At 37.1% G+C, this 22,274-nt stretch overlaps 1 protein-coding gene across 1 annotated transcript; it reads right to left on the bottom strand.

Moving 5' to 3' along the window:
- Positions 1-926: 926 nt before the first annotated feature.
- LOC116560897 (NADH dehydrogenase [ubiquinone] iron-sulfur protein 5-like) lies at positions 927-2,681 on the bottom strand. The gene has a single exon (XM_032292459.1). It carries the CDS (start codon positions 1,361-1,363, stop codon positions 1,043-1,045), a length of 321 nt encoding a protein of 106 aa, XP_032148350.1. The 5' UTR covers positions 1,364-2,681; the 3' UTR covers positions 927-1,042.
- Between the last annotated feature and the right edge of the window lie 19,593 nt (positions 2,682-22,274).

Here is a 22,274-nt window from a genome sequence, read left to right as displayed (position 1 = left end):
TTTCGCTCTGTCACCCAGGCTGGAGTGCAGTGGTACAATCATGGCTCACTGCCGCCCCGCCCTCCTAGGCTCAAGTGATCCTCCCACCTCAGCCTCCCGAGTAGCTGGGATTGTAGGCATGCACCACCATGCCCAGTTGATTTTTGTTTTTTTGTTTTGTTTGTTTTGTTTTGTTTTGTTTTCTGTAGAAATTGGGCCCTACTACGTTGCCCAGGCTGGTGTCAAAGTCCTGGGCTCAAGTGATCCTCCCACCTCAGCCTCTCAAAGTGCTGGGACCAGGTATGAGCCATCTGTGCCTGGCCCAGAAAAAAAAAATTCTTATTTACTTCAGTCTAATTTTTTTCATTTTAATGCCTTCTTATTTACCTATACTAGAACTTCCGACAAGAAATAGGATACTACTAACAGCCTGTGCCAAATGTGTAGTAGGATGACTTGATAATTTAACTATATTTTAGAATGATCCACAGTTACAGTGTTTTTAATATGTCTATTTTCTCATTTATGTTGGAATAGAGATGACTATACCAAACTTCTTAAAGGGATTCTGTTGGGAGTAGTGGTATTATGTGTGAAATTTGTCTTCATTTTCTAAATTTTCTAATTTTATAAATTATTATCTAATTTATGTATTAAGCCTTTATCATTTATATAAATTTTTTCTTTTTACGAAGAGTAGCTGTATATGTTAATTTCCTATGTGTCATTTCATTTATTACTTTTCTGTTTGTAGCTGTCACAGTCTATGCAGATTGTTTTGAAATGCTGAAAAACTAATAATTACAAAGCAAAACCTTATTGTAGAAAAGTTAATAAATGCAGAACGACATTAACAATTTAAATGATCCATAATTCTACCACAATGGAAAATTATTTTAATATATTTGTGCATCATTCAGTTTAGTGGACTTTTTTTGGGGGGGGGTGATGGAGCAACCATTTATTTTCACACACTTTGACAAGGAGGTTTTCCGTAAACAACCTTTCCAGTGGATAACAGAGGACATGAGAATCAGCCTTCAGACATCAGCAGCTGCTCTGCTTAGGGCCGAGATTCCCCCTTGCTCACATGGTGAGGTGGAGGGGTGTACTTCCCTTCCTTTATCAGCTTATCCCACTGCTTCCTGATGGTACTTATATGTCTCATCATTTTCTGCTGAAGTATACACTCTATGAAATCATCATATTCTATTTTGCACTCTTTCTCTGACTGAATACTACCGATTCCATATGCACATTCTATCCATTCTTTTTCAAAAGGATGGCATTGAGCAGGAATCTTGTAGGGCTGTTCAGCACTTTGGATTGTCAACCATCGATCTATGTTAAGGCCAAACCTTTTCTGTGCGGCCAAAAAAGTCATGGCGATTGATACTCATGCCCTTGTCTTATCTCTAGTTTAGTGGTTTTTTTTAAATCACAATATAATTACTGGATTTACTGGCTAAGCAAGGCTCAGCATGCTCACCATGCTTATAACATTCTTCTAAGTGATTTCTTTCACCTACATTACTCTCCTGCTACTGTATGACCTGCTGGTTAGCTAAATCTGTGGTCAGAATGGGCACTGCCCTCAAAAGCGAGGGGGTAGGCATAATAATGATCCCTTTAAAGATATATACATCTGAATCCCTGGAACCTGTCAATATGTTATGTTACATGCAAAGGGGAATTAAGATTGCAGACAGAATTAAGGTTGCTGATTGGCTGACAGATTATCCTGGATTATCCAGGTGGACCCAATGTAACCACAAGTTTCCTTAAAAGTGGAAGGGAGAGTTCAAAAATTAGAGTCAGAAAAAGACGTGACATTGAAAGCTGGGTCAGAGAGATGCTATGTTGCTAGCTTTGGAGTCAGAGAAGGGGAGCCTTCTCCCATTTTACAATCAAGATTCTAAATTAATCTAAACTTTTATTTATTTTGAGGCAAGTAAAATATAGGCCAGAAAAAATGACGATGAGCCAGTGGATGCAGGTGGCCTCTGGCAGTTGAAACAGAAACAGATTTTCTCCTATAGCTTCTAGTAAGTAATGCTGCTGTGTTCACACCTCAATTTTAGTAGACAGAGCCCCATGTTGAGACCTCTGAACTACAGAACTATAGTTGTTTTAAACCACTGAGTTTGTGGTAATTTGTTATGGCAGTAATAGGAAACTGAATTCCTTCCTTCCTTCTACTTTCTCAAAAAGTAAGGACTCTTCAATGCAGGGCACTGTATTAGGTACTGAGGCATTATGCCAGATGCCAGAAACAGTAGTGAAGTAACTAACAGAAGGAAACAGAGCAGAGAAAAAAAGAATTAATGCCACCCTTAATTCCACAGTGTAGCAATCTATCAGAATAGCTGCAGCCTCTCTGCCTCTTGCTTTACTGCACGGAGTTCTCTACATATCTCACATTTCTTTACGTCTGTTGAGAAGAAGCACCTGACTGCCTTTGTTCAAGACTATCTTTTCAAGGATGTTCGTAGGGCAGACATCAGAATATACAGAATAACAAGTAAAATATAGGCCAGAAAAAAAAATGATGTTGATATAACAGCTTCAAAAAATAAATTTCACAATGGAATAGTTCATCTCATATGTATAAAAGCAAGTTAGGGCACGTATGGTGGCTCACACCTGTAATCGTAGAACTTTGGAAGGCCGAGGCGGGTGGATCACTTGAGGTCAGGAGATTGAGACCAGCCTGGCCAACATGGTAAAGCCTTGTCTCTACAAAAAATACAAAAATTAGCTGGGCATGGTGGCGCATGCTTGTAATCCCAGCTACTTGGGAGGCTGAGGTGGGAGGATTGCTTGAACCCAGGAGGTGGAGGTTATAGGGAGCTGAGATCACATAACTGCACTCCAGCCTGGGCTACAGAGCAATACTCCATCTCTAAATAAATAAATAAATGCAAGTTAGATGAATTTAGAATCTTGATTATAAAATGTGACAGTAAGTTTAGTAAAGATAAAAATAGGAAAAACTAGAAATGTTAATTAAGCTATTGTATTAGTCTATTCTCACACTGCTAATAAAAATATACCTGAGACTGGATAATTTATAAAGGAAAAAGGTTTAATTGACTCACAGTTCAGCATGGCTGGGGAGGCCTCAGGAAATTTACAATCATGGCAAAAGTCCAAGGGGAAGCAAGGCATCTTCTTCATAAGGCAGCAGGAAGGAGAAATGCAAGCAGGGAAAATGCCAGACACTTATAAAACCATCACATCTTGTGAGACTCACTCATTACGAGAACAGCATGGGGAACCAACCCCATGATTCAATTACTTCCACCTGATTCTGCCCTTGACGTGGGGATTATAATTCAAGGTGAGATTTGGGTGGGAACACAGGGCCAAACCATATCAGGAAGTTAAGGAATTATCTGGTTTTTGGAATTTCCTCTGAAAATACTTTATGGTTGGAAAACCAAGTAGTACGCAAGTTTTTACACTGTGATTATATTTGTATTTAATATTTCTTCAGAGTTAAATTGGCATTGAAATGGTAGGATCAAAACTGAAGAAGTATGAGTCTTACAACAAGAAAAATACCTAACTAAAATACTTGGGTAAAACTTTTGAAATGTCATATTGAAAATATGACTTCTCATGTATTTGATAAATTACTTTTAAACAAAGTAATTTCTGAAGCACTGAAAGAAGCAGTGCCTTTGGTGTTTGACTATGTTTACTTATCTTACTTTCAGATGTAAAATCTGTAAGTTTTCAGAAAAATAATCATTGAAAGATATCAAGTAATCAACTCCAACATCTACCAAATAAAGCAGAAAAGAATTTTAGAGTCCTTTTGTTTCTTTGCATTGATTCCACAAGTGTGATCTTCATCTGATTTCCTTTTAAGTGTTCCTACATCAGTAAGTGAAATAAAGCAGTTCAGGACATTTACTCTGATTTATTTAGACAAAAGATTTGGAAATATGCAGTTAAACTTAAAAGTCATTTTTCCAGGAAATTTATGCATTCTTAAAATTTTCCCCATGTTCCTCATAGGAAATAAAAGAAATAAAATGACATGAAGTTCCACCATGCCAAGATAAACACTGTTATATTTTGCACATTTCCTTCTAGTTTTTTGAGATCATATATTTTATATGATATCATATAGCAAAATATTATACATAGCCTGAGTTTTCACTATAGAAGTAGTATATTCTATTGTAGAAAATTTACAAAAATTGTAACATAGAAAAAATATTAAAATACATAATTGGATTAATGACAAATAGAATTTACTATCAAGTATGAAAAGTTCACCAAGTAAATTAATCAGTTTCACTAATTTATAATTCTCTACATTTTCCTAATTTATTAGAAAAAAATAAAATAACATTAGAAGGCTATAAAAGCCATATGTAACTTTCCATCAACTTTTTCCCAGAGTGGGAAGAAATCTCAACTACTAGAAAGATTAGGTCGTCAAAAATGTACAAAACTCAGCTATATAAACTGAGAAACTTATGTCACAATTAGATTTGTATTATAATAGTGTTCATTTTAAAATATTGAAACAAGTTAGAAAATAAGTAAAAGCAAACAACAACAAAAAGGCATTTCCACTGAACAAGTCTAAGGACAGATTGCTGCTACCAAATGGTTGTAGGCTTCAAAGTTGGCATGTATCTTTCCTAATAGTATATCTTAAGGCAGCAAGGTAGGTCTGCTCTTATGTTAGGAAAAACCATTGTATCCTCACAAAAGTTAATAGGTGTTTCAAGAAAAAATAAAGTGTTTGTGGCCAAACATGTTTGAGAAAAGTTGTCTATTTTTGTTTCCTCCTAGAACACAAAGAATGAGAGCATATTAAATACTGAAAAATTTTATTTCAGAATTTCTCAGATTTATTTGATAAAGGGATTCACTTTTTTCCCCCTCTAAAGATGATGATCTTACAAAGACAAAGTCCTGGAGAATCTAGTTTGGGAAGTTCACACAGCTCAGTAGATACCTACTCAGCGTCTCATCCAATTATCTTGGATTTTTAAAGATTGTCTGAATAGTTTGTGATTCATTCCTTTGGAATAATCTCGTTTGCTCTCTAATTTAATGTCCTATAGCCCACCCCAGAGTTACTTCCAAGTATTCTCTTCTGCTTACCAGTCACCTTTCTATGTGACTTTCTATGACTACTAGCATGCTTTAAGTACTAATAAATCCAGACGGATATTTCAGAATTCCAAATATAAACCACATCTACTGATGATAGTAAAAATAAAATAATGTCATAAGAAAATCTCCAGAGATCTTCCCTGAGTCTTCCCTACTTTTTGAAGAGCCCATACCACTTTATCTTCTTTTATTCTTTCTAAATTCTTCATAAAAGAGGAAGTCTCATTACATTCTAGAACTAATTTCACCTCTAGAGGCTGGAAAAGTTCTTTTTTAAAAAAATTACAGAGCCTTAATTCAGAGCTTTTCAATCATGCTTTTGAGGCACAAACAGTTGTCAAGTGTGTTGGAGACGGCACTCTCCTCATCCCTTAACGGGGTGGTACAAGACCTATAAACGGGGCACTTGCTTTTGGCTACAAGCAACTTCATTGGATTTTCTCAGGATGCCTTAGAAATATCATATTATGGGCCAGGCATGGTGGCTCACACCTGTAATCCCAGCACTTTGGGAGCCCCAGGCAGGTGGATCACATGGTCAAGGAATCAAGACCATCCCGGCCAACACGGTGAAACCTCGTCTCTACTAAAAATACAAAAATTAGCTGGGTGTGGTGGCACGTGCCTGTAGTCCGGGTACTCAGGAGGCTGAGGCAGGAGAATCGCTTGAACCCAGGAGGCAGGGGTTGCAGTGAGGTGAGATTGTGCCACTGCACTTCAGTGTGGGACAGAGCGAGACTCTGTCAAAAGAAAGAAAGGAAGAAAGGAAGGAAGAAAGAAAGAAAAAAAGAGAAAGAAAAAGAAAGAAAGAGAGAGAGGAAGGAAAGAAGGAAGGAGGGAGGGAAGGAAGGAAGGAAGGAAGGAATGAAGGAAGGAGCAAGGAAAAAAGGAAGAAGAAATTATGTTGCTGGGGTATGAAAAATGGTGAAAAGACATACATTAGTATGCTCAAAACATTTGTATACTGACCCACTTTCCCTTAAGCTGGAAAAGAACTAGAATTTGTTGGATAAAGACATCACAAAATTCATAAACAAGAAACATATATATTTAAATAATAGGAGCAATTTTGATAGGTTCTCAAACATTTTAGTACAGCTATTAAACTATGACTTAAAGGATATTGTTTAAAATATTGGTAATAAAATCATATTGTTCCTAAAATATAAAAACACCATAAGAAAAGGTAGTTATAGTGAATCTTTCTTTTTAAACCAAGAGCAAAATCCATGAAAACTTCTATATGAAGCTGGATATAAAAAGTAGTGCCATTTGAATATTGTAGTCCACAGGATTCAACCTTCATTTAATTGTAAATTGCTATGATTTATTAAGTAAAATATGTGCAGAAATGACATAATATCTAAAATACTTATTGTTTTTAAAGAGCCTTAGATGAATGCCAAGAACACAAAACAGTGAAATAATGCAGTATGTTAAGCGTGACAGAGCAGCATTTAATAGCTATGCAGTAATTTGTCGTATATTGCTTGCATAACAATTAATGTTTGGAAATATTTTATTAATAGATAAAAGGTTTTGTCAGTGAGTACATGCAAGGAAATAATATCAGAACAAGAAAATCTGATACTTTTAAACTACCGTCTGACAGATTACATGAAATTAAATAAAAAACAATCTTTTGACAGGCTATTTGTGTTTTCCAGATTTACAGAGCAATTCTCTTGTATTATTAAATAAACATACTTTTAAATTTCTACTATCCTAGACTAATTGTTGGAGGCAAATTAATTTCAGATTATTTTCTAACACTTTTGATGGAGGAAAATATCTAAAGCAAGAATTTGTATTAATCACATATCCATCTGTCTTCTACATAAGCCATTCAGATCTTATCTGTTTTAAAACCAGTGCATCCTTTTGCTGAGAACATTACTTAAGTATTCCTCCCCAAATTAGGACACATATGCATCATCTGTGAGTCATACGGCTCTCAAATACATGGATTTCAAATTCCATCATCATTATGAGTCCATACAATGCCCCTCTAGTTTTATTTCATCATCCTTTCCCCTTTGTCCTAATTATTCTCATATACATTGTTCTTCCCATCAGAGATATTCACATTAATATATCCAATATGTTTCCTTAGGCATCTGAAAATACAGCCCTGAGATATAATATATGGTTGTTTTCTCTCTGTGTTTATGTATATTTTGAATATATAAAAATTGTTTTGGCCTATAGAATTCATTCCATATTTCCAAGATCCATCTACATTGCTATATATAAAAATGGTTAACTATTTCTTCCCATTGTGTGTATATGCTACACCTTCTAATTAGCTATTTCCCCAGGGATGAACATTAAGCTTCTTGCTAACACAAATAATGCTAGGATACCACACTCTAAAATATCCCCTTAAGGATTTGTACGCAATATAAACCCAGGTGAAGGAATGATTTGTATACAGAATTACATGAATAATTAATTTCACTAGGTATTGTGAGTTACACTCCCACCAATAGCGCATGAAGTTTCTGATTTCTCAACATCCTAGCCAGCACTTAGTATTAGCTGACTTTGTAATTTTTAGTGATTCTTTGTTGACTTAATCTGAATTTCTCTGATTACAAGTGAAGTTGAACATCTCTTCATATACATTTTGGCTGTTTAGAATTCCCCTACCATGAATTGTCTATTTTAGTCCTTGTTCAATTTTTTAGTTTCCTTGTACATTTTAGTAGTTCCTTATATATTCTACATGTTAATCACTTTTTAGTGTTAAAAAATATCACCTCCTAATGTGTCTGCAACCAGTTTGTCTGTCTTATCTTCTATGTATAGAAATATCCAGTTTTAATATGATCACATCCATCAATTTCCACCACCCACCCTTAAAGTCTGTTTTTTTTAAGTCTTGTTTAAAAATCCTTTCCCATCCCAAGTTCACAAAGAAAGCTTCATGTATTTTACTGACTTCATAGTGTTGCCTTTTATAGTTAGGGTTTTCATCCATTCAAAATTTATTTTTGTATTTGGAGTGTGGTAAGAATCTAAGTTTATTTTTTCCTATGTTTTGAGCTACATCTTAAATAATCTCTCTTTCCTCTATGAGTTATGATGTTAATTTCTATTATATTCCACATTCTCATATATAACATAGGCTTGTTTACTGATTCCCTATTCAGTCGCATCAGTTTTTTTTTTGTCCATTCCTATACTGGTATCATATTATTTTTATTGCTATGGTTTTATAACATATCTTAATATATCCAACACAACAAGTTCCCTCTCTTTGCTCTTCTTTTTAAAAAACTCACCTTATTTATTTGTGGTCTATTACTATTATATGCACATTTTATTAACTAATTAATTGTCTAGTTCTTCACAGAATCCTGATGAAATTTTCATTAAAATTGCATTGAATTTATATATCAATTTAGGAAGAATGATATTTTTGTAATATTAGTCTCATTCATGAACATGGTACCTTTCTCTTTTTACTTAGATCTTGTTTTTTGTCCTTTAATAGGGCTTGAAAAGCTCTCTGTAAAGGATGGATTCATTCGTTTATATCCTATGTACTTTGTAGTTTTTATTGCTATTGTGAATGGAATTGCATTTCTATACTAATTTCCAGTTGGTAACTGCTCATATATAAGAATGTTATTATTTTTATATAGAATTTAAATGATTAATACACATATTTATAACATTTCTTATATACTAATTATGTAAATGCTATGTGTGTTCACTATTATTGTTTTGTTGCCTATCATCAATCTTGCATCTGCACAACCTTTCTGAACTCCCCTATTAGTTCTAATAGTTTGTCTGTTGATTCAGTTGGGTCTTCTGGTAGAAGATCTAATAATCTGTAAACACTAAAAGGTTTGGGTTGTCCATTCTATCCAATCCTTATACTTCCTACTTTTCTGGAAAGAAAAAATATTGTGTTGACTGACAACCCCTCACCATATTCAGTGGAAGCTATCATAACAAGACTCTTTCTTGTTCCTAAATATGACATGTCACAAACTTTTTCCCTCAGTTTGCTAACAGATATTTATTTAAAGTTTTTGGTAAGGCTGGGAATGGTGGGTCATGCCTGTAACCCCAGGACTTTGGGAGGCCAAGGTGGACAGATCACCTGAGGTCAGGAGTTTGAGACCAGCCTGACCAATATGGTGAAACCCCATCTCTACTAAAAATACAAAAATTAGCTGGGCATGGTGGCCAGCACCTGTAGTCCCAGCTACTCAGGAGGCAAAGTCAGGAGAATTGCTTGAACCCACGAGGTTGCAGTGAGCCGAGATCACACCTCTGTGTTCCATCCTGGGCGACAGAGTGAGACTCTGTCTCAAAAAAAAAAAAAAAAAAAAAAAAAAAAAACCTTTTGTTAAATTAAAAAATTATCTTTTATTCATAGTTGTTCTAACACTTTAAAATATCTCATAATTAGATGTTAAACATTTTCAAATGGTCTTTGTATATGTTGAAGTCATTTTTCCCCTTTGGTCCACTAATATGATAAATTACATTATGGGATAAAATTTGCATTGACATGTTTTATTAAAACATGGTTAAAATAAGCTAATATTTATTTAGAATTTAGCTTTTTTTTTTTTTTTTTTGAGATGGAGTCTTGCTCTGTCACCAGTCTGGAGTGCAATGGCACGATCTTAGCTCACTGTAACCTCTGCCTCCTGGGTTCAGGTGATTCTCCTGTCTCAGCCTCCTGAGTAGCTGGTACTACAAGCGCCAGCCACTAGGCCTAGCTAATATTTGTATTTTTAGTATAGACGGAGTTTCACCATGTTGGCCAGGATAATCTCCATCTTTTGACCTTGTGATCCACCCCCATCGGCCTCCCAAAGTGTTGGGATTATAGGCATGAGCCACAGCGCCCAGCCTAGAATTCCACCTTTTTGCTCATAAGTGAGCTAATAACTCACTTATGGCTAACAAGTAGCTAATAACTTTCTTTTCTTATACTGTCCTAATAGAGTGGTTGTCTGAAGATTATAATTAACTTCTTAAAATGAATCGAGAGTTGAAGATTTAAAATGAGTTGTGCAGCTGTCCTTCACTTCCTTTTTTCTGCAACACTTTGCATAAACTGGACTTATCTCTACTGGGAAAGGTTTGAAGAATGCATCTTCAAAACAATCTGATCCTGTGGATTAATTTTTCAAACTTGTTCCAACTGCTTTATAAGATACAGAGACTGAAAGTAAAATCTACATGTTTCAGATTCTCAGATTCTCCAGCAGTTACGATTCTGAATGCAATTTGGGTTCTCTTAATAATATTCACTGTGGGAGATTTTGATTCAAGATTGAATTATGTGGAAACAGGGTACAGTACATTTGGTTTTATAGTATAGGTTGTGGCAGTGGCAGTGTGATACTAAAACCAGTACTGCTGGTGGCAAATTCCTGATCATAAAAGAGTGGCTGCAGTTCTCTTAGTTGTCCAGTTCTGCTGGGGTTTGGAGATAATTCTTGGAAACTCAGCCAGTCTGTTATTTAAGTCTTTATAGTACTTCTATGATCTATATACATTTCCTTTCTAAATTTTATTTATTTATTTATTTTGTTTTGAGATAGGGCCTCACTCTGTTGCCCAGGAGTACAGTGGCACTGATCAAAGCTCATTGCCACCTCTGACCCACAGGCTCAAGCCATCCTCCCACCTCAGCCCCTGAGTAGCTGGGACTGCAGGGACACACCACCATGCCCGGCTGTTTTGTGTATAATTTTTGGAGACACAGGGTTTTGCCCTTTTGCCCAGGTGGGTCTTGAACTCTTGAGCTCAAATGATCTGCCCTCCTAAGCCTCCCAAAGTGCAGGAATTATAGGCATGAGCCACCATGCTGGGCCTCATACATTTCTTAATAAAGTGTTTTCAGATTATAATAGCTAGAGTGGATTTGCTAAACTAGAATAAAGAACTTTGGGCATAACAAACATTACCTACACTGGAGGCCTGAGAGGTGATAAGAAATGTCTTTCATAGCTAACAGGCAATTCAAGTTTTCAACTTTTTCTCAGGCAAATTATTCTTGGAAGTTTATTTCTGTTTTCATTTAAGTTTTTCAGTACTATTGTTATATAGTTCATTATTTTTGAAATATTTCTTTTTTAAAAATAAAAAGAATAAAATATAAATATATAAATTTATTTATATAAATAAAATATAAAAAATAAAGATAATTACTATTATTTCTATAGGTGATTCTGTTTTGGAGGTTGAATTTTAATTTTTTAGTGTCTTTTATTATTTGTATTGACCAGGATTCTCCAGAGATACAGAATCAATAGATAGATAGATATATAGATGACAGATAAGAGGGGGATTTATTGGAGAAATTGTGACTATGGAAAATGAGAAGTCTAGCAACCCATCTGTAAGTGAGAGGGAGACTCTGGGATGTAGATGGCTAAGTTTGGATGCCTCAGAAGCACGGAAGCTGATGATGTATTTCTCAGCCTCGCAATGCCACTGCTGTAAGTCCTGAAATCCAAAAGCCAGAGAGCCTAGCGTTCTGTTGTCCAAGGGCAGGGGAAGAAGAGTGTTCTAGCTCTGAGGGCCGGGGGTGTGAGGTGGGGAGAAGAGAGATCTTTTCTCTGCTGTTTTTTGTTTTATCTAGGCCCCAAGCTCAGTGGATGGTGCCAGTTCACATTGAGGGCAGACTTTCCTTGCTGGGTCCCTGACTCACATGTCAATATCCTCTGGAAACATCTGTGGGCAGACACACCACAGGTAATGCTTTATCAGTATTCTAAGTATTTCTTAATCCAAACAAGTTGACAACTAATATTAACCATCACAATTTGTTTGATCAGCTTTGTCAGATACTTGTACGTTTTAAAAAATCTCTTCAAATAAATAGGGTTTTGATTGTTAAATTATCTGTACTGATTTTTTCTTTACCATTTTATTTATTTTCTTACTTGTATAATCTCGTCCCATCTTGTTTCCACATATTTATTCCTTTGTTTCTTTTTTCTAGCTCTTTGAGCTTTATATTTGCTTTATTTTTCTCAATTTTTCTTGTTTTTGATAAATGCATTCAGTCTAAAGAGTTTTTTAATTTCTCCCTTTTAATCCAATGAATATTAATTACTTTCAATTCCTAGAGTTATGAGATTTTAAAAATCCACCTTTTTCGTGTTCATTCTTTTTTTTTTTTTTTTTTTTTTTGAGACAGAGTTTCGCTCCTCACCCAGGCTGGACTGCAACGGCGCAATGTCAGCTCTCTGCAACTTCTGCCCCCGAGTTCAAGCAATTCTGTCTCAGCCTCCTTAGTAGCTGGGATTATAGGCATGCGCCACCACACCCTGCTAATGTTTGTATTTTCAGTAGAGATGAGGTTTCACCATGTTGGCCAGGCTGGTCTGAAACTCCTGACCTCAAGTGATCCACCCTCTCGGCCTCCCAAAGTCTTGGGATTACAGACGTGGGCCACTGTGCCCGGCTTTCGTGTTTATTCTTAAATTATATACTGATGAAAGAACATAATCTCCATTACAGGAATTCTTTGAAATATTTGAAGTTTTCTTTATGACTTCATTCATGGTGATTTTTGTGGATGTTCCCTATGAGTTTTAAAAAATATGTATTCTATGCTGAGTATAAGATACTGTATCTTCATTTATTACTTTTAGTTTATTAGATAATTTTATATCATTTTGATTATATTTTTTGGTCAGCTTGTTTCATCAGTATTTAAGAGGGGTGGGTTAAATTGTTGATTTTAATTGACTTGTTGGTTTTTTCCCATAGTTCTGTCCACTGCCTCCTCTTATCACTCAGCAGTGGTATACTAAAGGAAGGCATAATTTTTATTAGTATCTTCAAGACATTCCCAACATGGCATTCTTTGATATGGATATTTTTTCAATCTTAATATAAAAAATTTATTGCTATGCTTCAGATTTCACACAGCAACTAGGCTTTAAGACATTACTACATGTGAAATTTCCATGTAGTATTAAAGGGAAACTAGGGGCCAGGTGCGGTGGCTCATGCCTATAATCCCAGCACACTGGGAGGGTGAGGTGGGTGGATTGCCTGAGGTCAGAAGTTTGAGACCAGCCTGACCAACATGGTGAAACCCCGCCTCTATTAAAAATCAAAATTAGCCAGGTGTGGTGGTGCCTGCCTGTAATCCCAGCTACTTGGGAGGCTGAGGCAGGAGAATCGCTGAAACCTGGGAGGTGGAAGTTACAGTGAGCTGAGATCACGCCACTACACTCCAGCCTGGGCAACAAGAATGAAACTCCACCTCAAAAAAAAAAAAAAAAAAAAAAAAAGAGAAAAAAGAAACCAGAAACTCTCTAGACAAGCATTACTGAGCTGAGTAAGCCCTCTTCTCTGATTCTAAAATCAGGCAGCCCAACATGCTATTAACTACCCTTTTTGCCCATCTTCCTTTTGATGATATAAGCATATTAGCAACAAACAATTATCTGAAATGAATATTAAAGTTTTAAAGGCATAAATCCCTTTCCAAATATATATTCTGTATAAGACCAAAGTTTTTTCACATACCTTTGCCAAAACAACATGAATAAATGCAAAATGCAAAACATCAATGAATAAATGCACAGCAGAATGAATGCAGAAAAAGATATATGAATCCAGCCACCTTTTATTAAGCTAGACATTAAAGAGGTTTGAAAAAAAGATAAAACAGTGTCACTCTTCTTAAAAAAAAAAAAGGCCCTTTGGAAAATATAGTTTTTCATAAAATATACTGTGTATGCTAACATGCAACAGAACACTTAATTATTTTTAAATGAATTAATCAATAAATATCTCAGTTTTCATCTTAATAGTTTTAATTTCTAATATGGTAAAAAATATTGATATAATCCACATAAACATAAATTAAGCCCTTTGAGGTCCTCAGTTTTTAAGAGGGTAAAGGTGTTCTTGACCAAAATGTTTGGGAATCACTGAATTATTTCATTTCCTTTGAATTTCAATTGAGGAATCTGATACAGTGTGGCTAGATGACTCAATTCAAGTCAGAAAGCTACTTCATTTTGATGACTTCAGAATTTTAAAAGCTTATATTTGAAAACAAAAATTTTAATTTTATGAATTAAATGATTGATTTTGCTGAATGCTATTGCACTATTATGGGTACTTATAGTAAAGTAATTATAAGGCTCTTTTGACTTTTTAAAATCTTTGAAAAAACTGTACATAATGCATCGTATCAAACTATATTTATTGCAAGTCCCAATGTCTTTGAGAATGACGGATAGTATCCTTTCTGAATCAAAATTATATTTTGGATAAGTTAGCAATCCTTTCTCCAGCTCTATTATTTGTTGAGTTCCACAGGGTCTTAAGAAAATGGATGCTAATATCAGAAAGTTTTTTCATTTCAAAATAAGGAATGTGTCTGCAATGCTCTATTTATATGATACATAAAACACATAAACTTTGTAACTTTATAAGCTTATAAGGCATATTTCCCTGATTTTCTACTAAAGTTTTGAGGCTATCCTGAGATATTTAAGTGTCATATTCTAAAAACATAATTTAAAATGATTGAGACAATTCTTCAGCCTAGTTAAATTCCAAATTTATCTTTAGATCTAACTGCAACACAATCCCCAAAATTAATTAGACATATGCACTGTAATCCTTCTAGTATCTCCAAGAATATGGCATCCTTCATGATACAAAATCTTTTGATGCCATCATGTAATGAGTGTGTTGTTTCACACCAATATAGACACAAAAATCATGCAGTATTTGCAATAAATAGAAACTGTTTTACATAGCATCTTGGTGAGGTAAGCTTGTATTAAATCCTTTTAACAAAACAAGAAGCTAAGCTGTAGAGACCTGTTCAGACTTGCCTAGAGTAAATCAGAATTACTGCTGAAGCTGAGCATACAGATTTACAGTTTTTGGAGTTTGTGACCACACAATAATGATATCCTCTCTTGCAGTTAGCATCAAGATATACTTGAGATATATTTTACTCTACTTTATAGATGTGTACCTCAGGTAACATGAAAAAAGGACATGACTTAGTAGCATGAGTTGAATTTATTCAGAAACTAGAATTCTCGTACCTTTTTTCCTCTAATTAATTAGCATGATTACAAATAGTTTATTTTGAGGACATGTTTAATCTACCAGTAGCCGAATACTCAAAAAGAAATTTGCTTTTGAAAAATAAAGGAAGTGTTCAACATTTAATAAATATTAACTGAGTGACCGCCATGTGCTGGGAGTTTAAGATGTAGGGATGAACATGACAGGCAAAGTCACTGCTCTGATAGCTTACATTTCAGTAGGATATGCAAAGTAAACAAATAACTTCAGCTAATAAAGTACTCTATAAAAATAAAAGAGTAGTAATACAAAGTGATAAGAGAAAGATAAGCTACTTTACATATGGTGATGAGTGGAGGCTTCTTGGGGAAGTTGACATTTGAGCTGAGTCCTGAAAGAGAAGAAGCTAGTCCTGCAAACATTGGGGAGGGACCTGCATATACAAGGACCTGAAGTGAGAGGGAGCTTGTTGTGTTTGGGTTGGGTGAGAATATAAACGAACAGAAAGGAGTGTAGCTATAGTTTAGTGCACCACAGTGAGATGGAGGGAGGTGGAAGGTTAGTGTACCAGGGTGAGCCCAGATGGGGCAGGTTCTTGTAGACTGTGGTAGAGTTTGGATTTTGTTTTGTTTTGTTTTGTTTTGAGACAAAGTCTCACTCTGTCATGAGTTTGGATTTTAAGTGTGAATGGGAAACCACTGGGAGATTTTAAGATACAAGGTCACATGATATAAGAAGGGAGATCAACTGAGTGAGAGATGATGGTGGTTTGAAGCTTGGTGATAGCAATAAAAATGGAGGAGGGCACACACATTCAGGTTATATTTTGGAGATGGTGCTGACAGGACCTACCAATGGATTGGACATGGGAGAGAGGGAATGAGACAATGTACATATTTCCACACATAAAATGTTAACTATTAAGTCATAACAAATGCACCATCCAAAAAGTAAAACCTAAACTCATCAAAATTAAAACTCATTCTGTAAAGCTCCGCAAGGTGGCTCCCGCCTGTAATCCCAGCACTTTGGGAGGCCCAGGTGGGCAGATCACCTGAGGTCCAGGAGTTTGAGATCAGCTGGCCAACGTAGTGAAACCCCGTCTCTACTAAAAATACAAAAATTAGTCAGGCATGGTGGTGAGCACCGTAATCCAGCTACTTGGGAGGGTGAGGCAGGAGAATCCCTTGATCCTGGGAAGCAGAGGCTGCAGTGAACCGAGATCGCACCACTGCACTCCAGCTTGGGCGACAGAGTGAGACTCTGTTTCAAAAAAAAAAAACAAAAAAACCCTAAATCTTCGAAAGACTCTGTTAACAGGACAAAAAGGCAAGCTACAAACGGGAAGAAAATACTTGAAACCACATATCCAACAAAGGACTAGTAAATGAAATATATAAAAAAATTTTCAAAACTCAACAGTGTAAGAAAATCCAATTAGAACATGAACAAAAGACATGAAGACATATTTCACACACACAATAATACAGATGGCAAATAAACACATGAAATGATGCTCAACATCATCATCATTCATTGGAGAAATGCAAATTAAAACCACTAGCCATCTGGGTGGGGTGGCTCATGCCTGTAATCCCAGTACTTTGGGAGGCTGAGGTAGGTGGATCATGAGGTCAGGATTTCCAGACCTGCCTGGCCAACGTGGTGAAATCCAGTCTCTACTAAAAAACCAAAAAATTAGCTGGGCATAGTGGTGGGCACCTGTAATCCCAGCTACTAAGGAGGCTGAGGCAGGAGAATCACTTGTACCTGGAAAGCAGAGGTTGCAGTGAGCTGAGATTGTGCCACTGCTCTCCAGCGTGGGTGACAGAGTGAGACTTCGTCTCAAAAAACAAAACAAAACAAAAAAACCACAAGCTATCAGTGTGGTAATGAATTTCTATTTTACATTGCTTTGGCATCCACTTTAAATATAAGCTGGGCTTTTTCACACCAGAGATAGGACTCTGTCACCTTGGACACAGTTTTCAGTTTGAGGCTCCCTTCCCCCAGTTCCCCAATGTGGTATATCCAGGCATGTGCCTTATACAACTGCTCTCTGGTGACCACTTTCCCAGGGGGTGGCTAGGTGCAGGCTCCTTGACTGACCCTGCTGATCCTCACACATGGGACGGACTATGCAGACATGCCACAGTGACTACCTCTCAGTCACAGTGTGACACCCTAGAACTCATGCCTGCTTACTTTAAGCCCACCAATTAAACTCCCTGCTAGAAATCTGTTTGGAAACTCTTTGGACCCAATAAGGGTAATGGCCTACAGGTCCCTTTCTCTCCCTGTCAGCACTCCCTGACCTCTGTGTGTGTGGGCTCCAGGAGTGCCATGTGCTCTCAACCTGAAAGTAATAAAATCTTTATTTCTATTTTATGTCTCTCCTAATCATTCAAAGTGTGCTCTCTATCTTAAAAATCCTAAATTTAAATAAACATATCTATTAAAATGGGCAAAATAGGCCACACACATGCCTGTAATCTCAACACTTTGGGAGGCTGAGGCAGGAGGTTGACTTGATCTCAGGAGTTTGAGATTAGCTTCTCCAACATAGTAAAACCACGTCTCTGCAACATGAAAAAAAAAAAAGAAAAATCAGCCAGGCCTGGGGCAGATGCCCACAGTCCTGCTGCGAGTGGTTGGTGCCCCACCCTACTTCCAGCATTGAGGTGGGCAATTCACTTGAGCCCAGGGAGATCAGGCTTCAGCGAGCCTTGATTATGCTACTGAATTCCAGCCTGAGCAACACAGAAAGACCCTGTCTCAAAATAAACAAACAAACAAAGTAAAATAAAAAAATAAAGAAAACACTGGAAAGGATGTAGAGAAACTAGGTCATTGATACATTGCTGGTGAGAATATAAAATAATACAGATGCTCTGAAAAACAGTTTGGCAGTTTCTTTAAAAAAGAAATATGCAACTACTATGTAACACAATAACTGAACTTCATTCATCTAGTCCAAAGAAATGATGACTTGCATTAATATAAAAATTTGTACATGAATTTTTACAGTAGCTTTATTTATAACAGCAAAAACTGGAAACAAACTATTAATATATGTCCTTCATTGAGCAAATGGTTAAGCAAACTATAGTACATCCATACAATGGAATATAATTTTCCACAAATTTCTAGGAAAAATTGGATAGAATGGAAAAAGATAAGACAATTAGGATACAAATCAGAATACATGTCATCCACAGGTTGTGGTTATAGAAATGAAGAATGCTAACTGTCAGTGGTGCAACCAGAAGCAAAACTACAGTCACAGAGTAGATATGGAGGCTGAAGGAGAGGTGGGATGCTTCTTGTTTAGGAAAATGGGTGGATATTGACCCTAATTTCTGAAATAGGAAATGCTATAGGAGTAAAATTGTTTTTAGTGGATGATAAATTTAGGTTTTATTCATGTTAAGTTTGAAATTGTCTTAGTCCATTTGTGCTGTTGTAACAAAGTACCATAGACTGGGTAATTTATGAAGAACAGAAATGTATTTCTAACAGTTTTGGAGGTGGGAAGTCCAGGATCAAGTTGCCAGCAGGTTTGTTGTCTGGTGAAGGTCCAGTTTCTGCTTTCAAGATGGCACCTTGAATGCTGTATCCTCCAGAGGGGAGGAATGCTATTCCACATGGTAGAAGGTAGAAGGGCAAAAGAGGAACTCTCTCTGCCAAACCTTTTTTATAAGAATACTTCATGAAGGCAGAGCCCTTTACAACTTAGTCACGTCCCATAGGCCACACCTCCCAATACTGTTGCATTCAGGATTAAGTTTCAATATGAATTTTTGGAGGAGACAAAAACCTACTGCCAGCCTCCACCTCCAAATTGGGGATTACAATTCAACATGAGATTTGGCAGGGTGAGGCAGCAAAGTATTGTATAAAATGCTAAGTGGTTTAGGTACTTATCCTCTTGAAGCCAGACATGTGCTCACTAATATGGTAGCTCCTAGCTATGTACACCACAGCAGAAACTGTGGAGGGCATTCTAGTAAGGCGTAGGTTAGGCAACTAGCTACACAAGCAGTCTCTAACTAACAATGGTTCCACTTATAATTTTTTTTTTGAGACATGAGTTTCACTCTTATTGTTCAGACTGGAGTGCAATGGTGTGATTTCAGCTCACTGTAACCTCCGCCTCCCAGGTTCAAGTGGTTCTCTTGCCTCAGCCTCCCAAGTAGCTGGGATTACAGGTGCCCACCACCAGTCCAGCTATTTTTTGTATTTTTAGTAGAGACGGGGTTTTACCATGTTGGCCAGGCTGGACTCAAACTCCTGACCTCTGTTGCTCCACCTGCCTTGGCCTCCCAAAGTGCTGGGATTACAGGCAGGAGCCACTGTGCCTGGACTACTTAACAATTTTTTGACTTAATGATGTATTTATTGGGACATAGCCCCATCATAAATTGGGGAGCATCCTGAATTGTGGAGCATAGGTTTGGAGGAGTCATTCTCCAGGAGCTTGGGGAGAGATGCATAAGTCATAATGTGGATCTCTCTTTACTTCCTTAAAATAAGTGCCTATAAGTAAATTGCTTCTTCAAAAAGTATGAATTCTGTGAGGACTTACCAAATTTCTTCCTCCTCTTCCTACCACACACACTCCCAAGTGGCCCTTATGATGCTACTGATGGGCATGTAAGATACTCTACAGGTTAGTTGGAGCCTTTGTGTGGTGGCTCACGCCTGTAATCCCAGTAGTTTGGGAGGCCGAGGCAAGTGGATCACCTGAGGTCAGGAGTTCGAGACCAGCCTGACCAACATGGAGAAACCCATCTCTACTAAAAATACAAAATTAGCCAGGCATGGTGCTGCATGCCTGTAATCCCAGCTACTTGAAAGGCTGAGCAAGAGAATCCCTTGAGCCTGGGAGGTGGAGGTTGCAGTGAGCCAAGATCACGCCATTGCACTCCAGCCTGGGCAACAAGAGCAAAACTCTGTCTTGAAAAAATAATAATAATAATAAATTCATTAGTTGGGAGAGAGATTTCAGAATTATATCCCCTTCTATGTAAAAATTGCAACAACCCTCTGCCTTACTTGAACAGATTTGTAAATATTACATGGTAGTACATATCTGTGTCAGTACAGTTCCAGGCAGGAAAACAAATCATTCAAAGTATTTTAAACAGACACAATTTACTATGGAGAAATAGTTAAGCAGGTATTGAAGGCTAAAAGACCAAAAAGGGAGAAGATTGAATTAGAAATTTTAAACTTCAGGATGGCTACCAGTCCTTGAGCTGGTGGAACAGAAGGCAGAAGTAGTATTATCATAGCAAAGAGCAAACTCATTGTTAAGGGTTTCACCCTCTTAAGGTGAAGAAAAGAGGTGCTCTAGACTTTGTAATGGACATAGGCATTGCTCTAGATGCCAGTAGCAGAGCGTAAAAGAAATGGACAATAGTTTTCCCATGTTCCACCTTTTGATTTCCTTCCTGTGCCTTCAGTGGGCAGAGTCTTACAGGAAACCATCTAACAAAGAAGGCTGGGAAATGTAGTCTGTGTACTCCCTGCCTAGCCATCATCTCGAAGCAAAGGGTAGGTGAGTATGGGGCTCAAAGATTACAGGCAAATAACCTGCATAGCACCTTAACAGGAAAAAAAAAATCCTCTATTTGATAGTAAAGGCCGTAAAGAAAAATTGACTTATTTCGTAGTTAATCTTTGATGAACTCTATAGACTCTAGGGCTTATCACGGTGCTTGCAATATAAAATGTTCAATCAATATCAACAGATATTTAAATGAATAAATGCCTATTCTTACCATTGGTAAAATTTATATCAGTATTCAACTGATTGGCAGGTAATACAATTGATTTTTAAAGAAATACATTTTAACTCATATAGACATTAATGTTTTACAGCATCCAAATAGTGCTGACATTACTCAAGGAATTTAGAAATACTTGTTCAAAATTGCCTTTCAGACCTAGTTCTTGAGAAATACATTATAATTATTTTTATAAAAGTGGGCAAGGACCAGTGGAAACTAGTCCTTGCCCACCTTTGGCCCAGCCTGACTCAACTGGTTTTAATCTGGATGATTTAATATTATTTTTGAAAATTAAATCCACTCTCAAAGAACAGACTTGTTACTAATTTTGGTAAGTACTTACCACGACTTCCAATTAAACTTGAGGCAACATGATGTTTTAGTACACTTCCGCCGCGATGGCAAATGTGGTGGATAATAATCGTAATAACTCAAATAAGACTTTGGCCTTTGCTACCTTCCTTTGAGGAGAGAATCACCACCTCCTAGCCCTCACCCTTCATCATCCATCCCCGAAATTATTTCCGAGTAATTTCAGGAAGCTATGTGTTTCCTCACCACTTGGGTTATTTTCAGTTAAGACAAATGTACAAGCACAAAAAGGAGTCCCTTAGCTTCTGACTCCTAGGACATAACCCAAGACACACTTTACTGTCACACACTCATTTCCCTAAACGGAAACAGCTCTATGTGCCACGTTCTGTTTTTCCTTTCATTCACAGCTCTGTGAGGTAGTGATTACTCCTACCTCACTTATTACTCCCAGTTTACCGATGAGAAGACTCAGGCTCAGGAAGGTGGTTAACTAGCCAAGGCCACTTGGCTAGGAAGTGGGAGACCAAGGTTCACTCCTAGGCAATCTGGCTTAAGTTTGTGTTCTCAGTTAAAACAAACAAAAAAGTTAAAGGTATCTGGCAATTGTTTAAACAATTCACAGGAATTGTCATCTGTGTAATCAATTGAAAAGGGAGCCGGGGGCGGTGGCTCACGCCTGTAATCCCAGCACTTTGGGAGGCTGAGGCAGGTGGATCACGAGGTCAAGAGATCGAGACCATCCTGGTCAACATGGTGAAACCCCGTCTCTACTAAAAACACAAAAAATTAGCTGGGCATGGTGGCGCGTGCCTGTAATCCCAGCTACGCAGGAGGTTGAGGCAGGAGAATTGCCTGAACCCAGGAGGCGGAGGTTGTGGTGAGCTGAGATCGTGCCATTGCACTCCAGCCTGGGTAACAAGAGCAAAACTCCTTCTCAAAAAAAAAAAAAAAAGAAAAGGGAATCAACACTTCGGAAACAGTGTGATACACCAAGGGAGTCTG

This window comes from Sapajus apella, unplaced genomic scaffold (assembly GCF_009761245.1).
Source record: "Sapajus apella isolate SASKATOON/1434 unplaced genomic scaffold, GSC_monkey_1.0 scaffold27, whole genome shotgun sequence".
In the NCBI taxonomy this organism is placed as follows: domain Eukaryota; kingdom Metazoa; phylum Chordata; class Mammalia; order Primates; family Cebidae; genus Sapajus; species Sapajus apella.
This window is presented reverse-complemented; position numbering and strand designations above follow the sequence as displayed.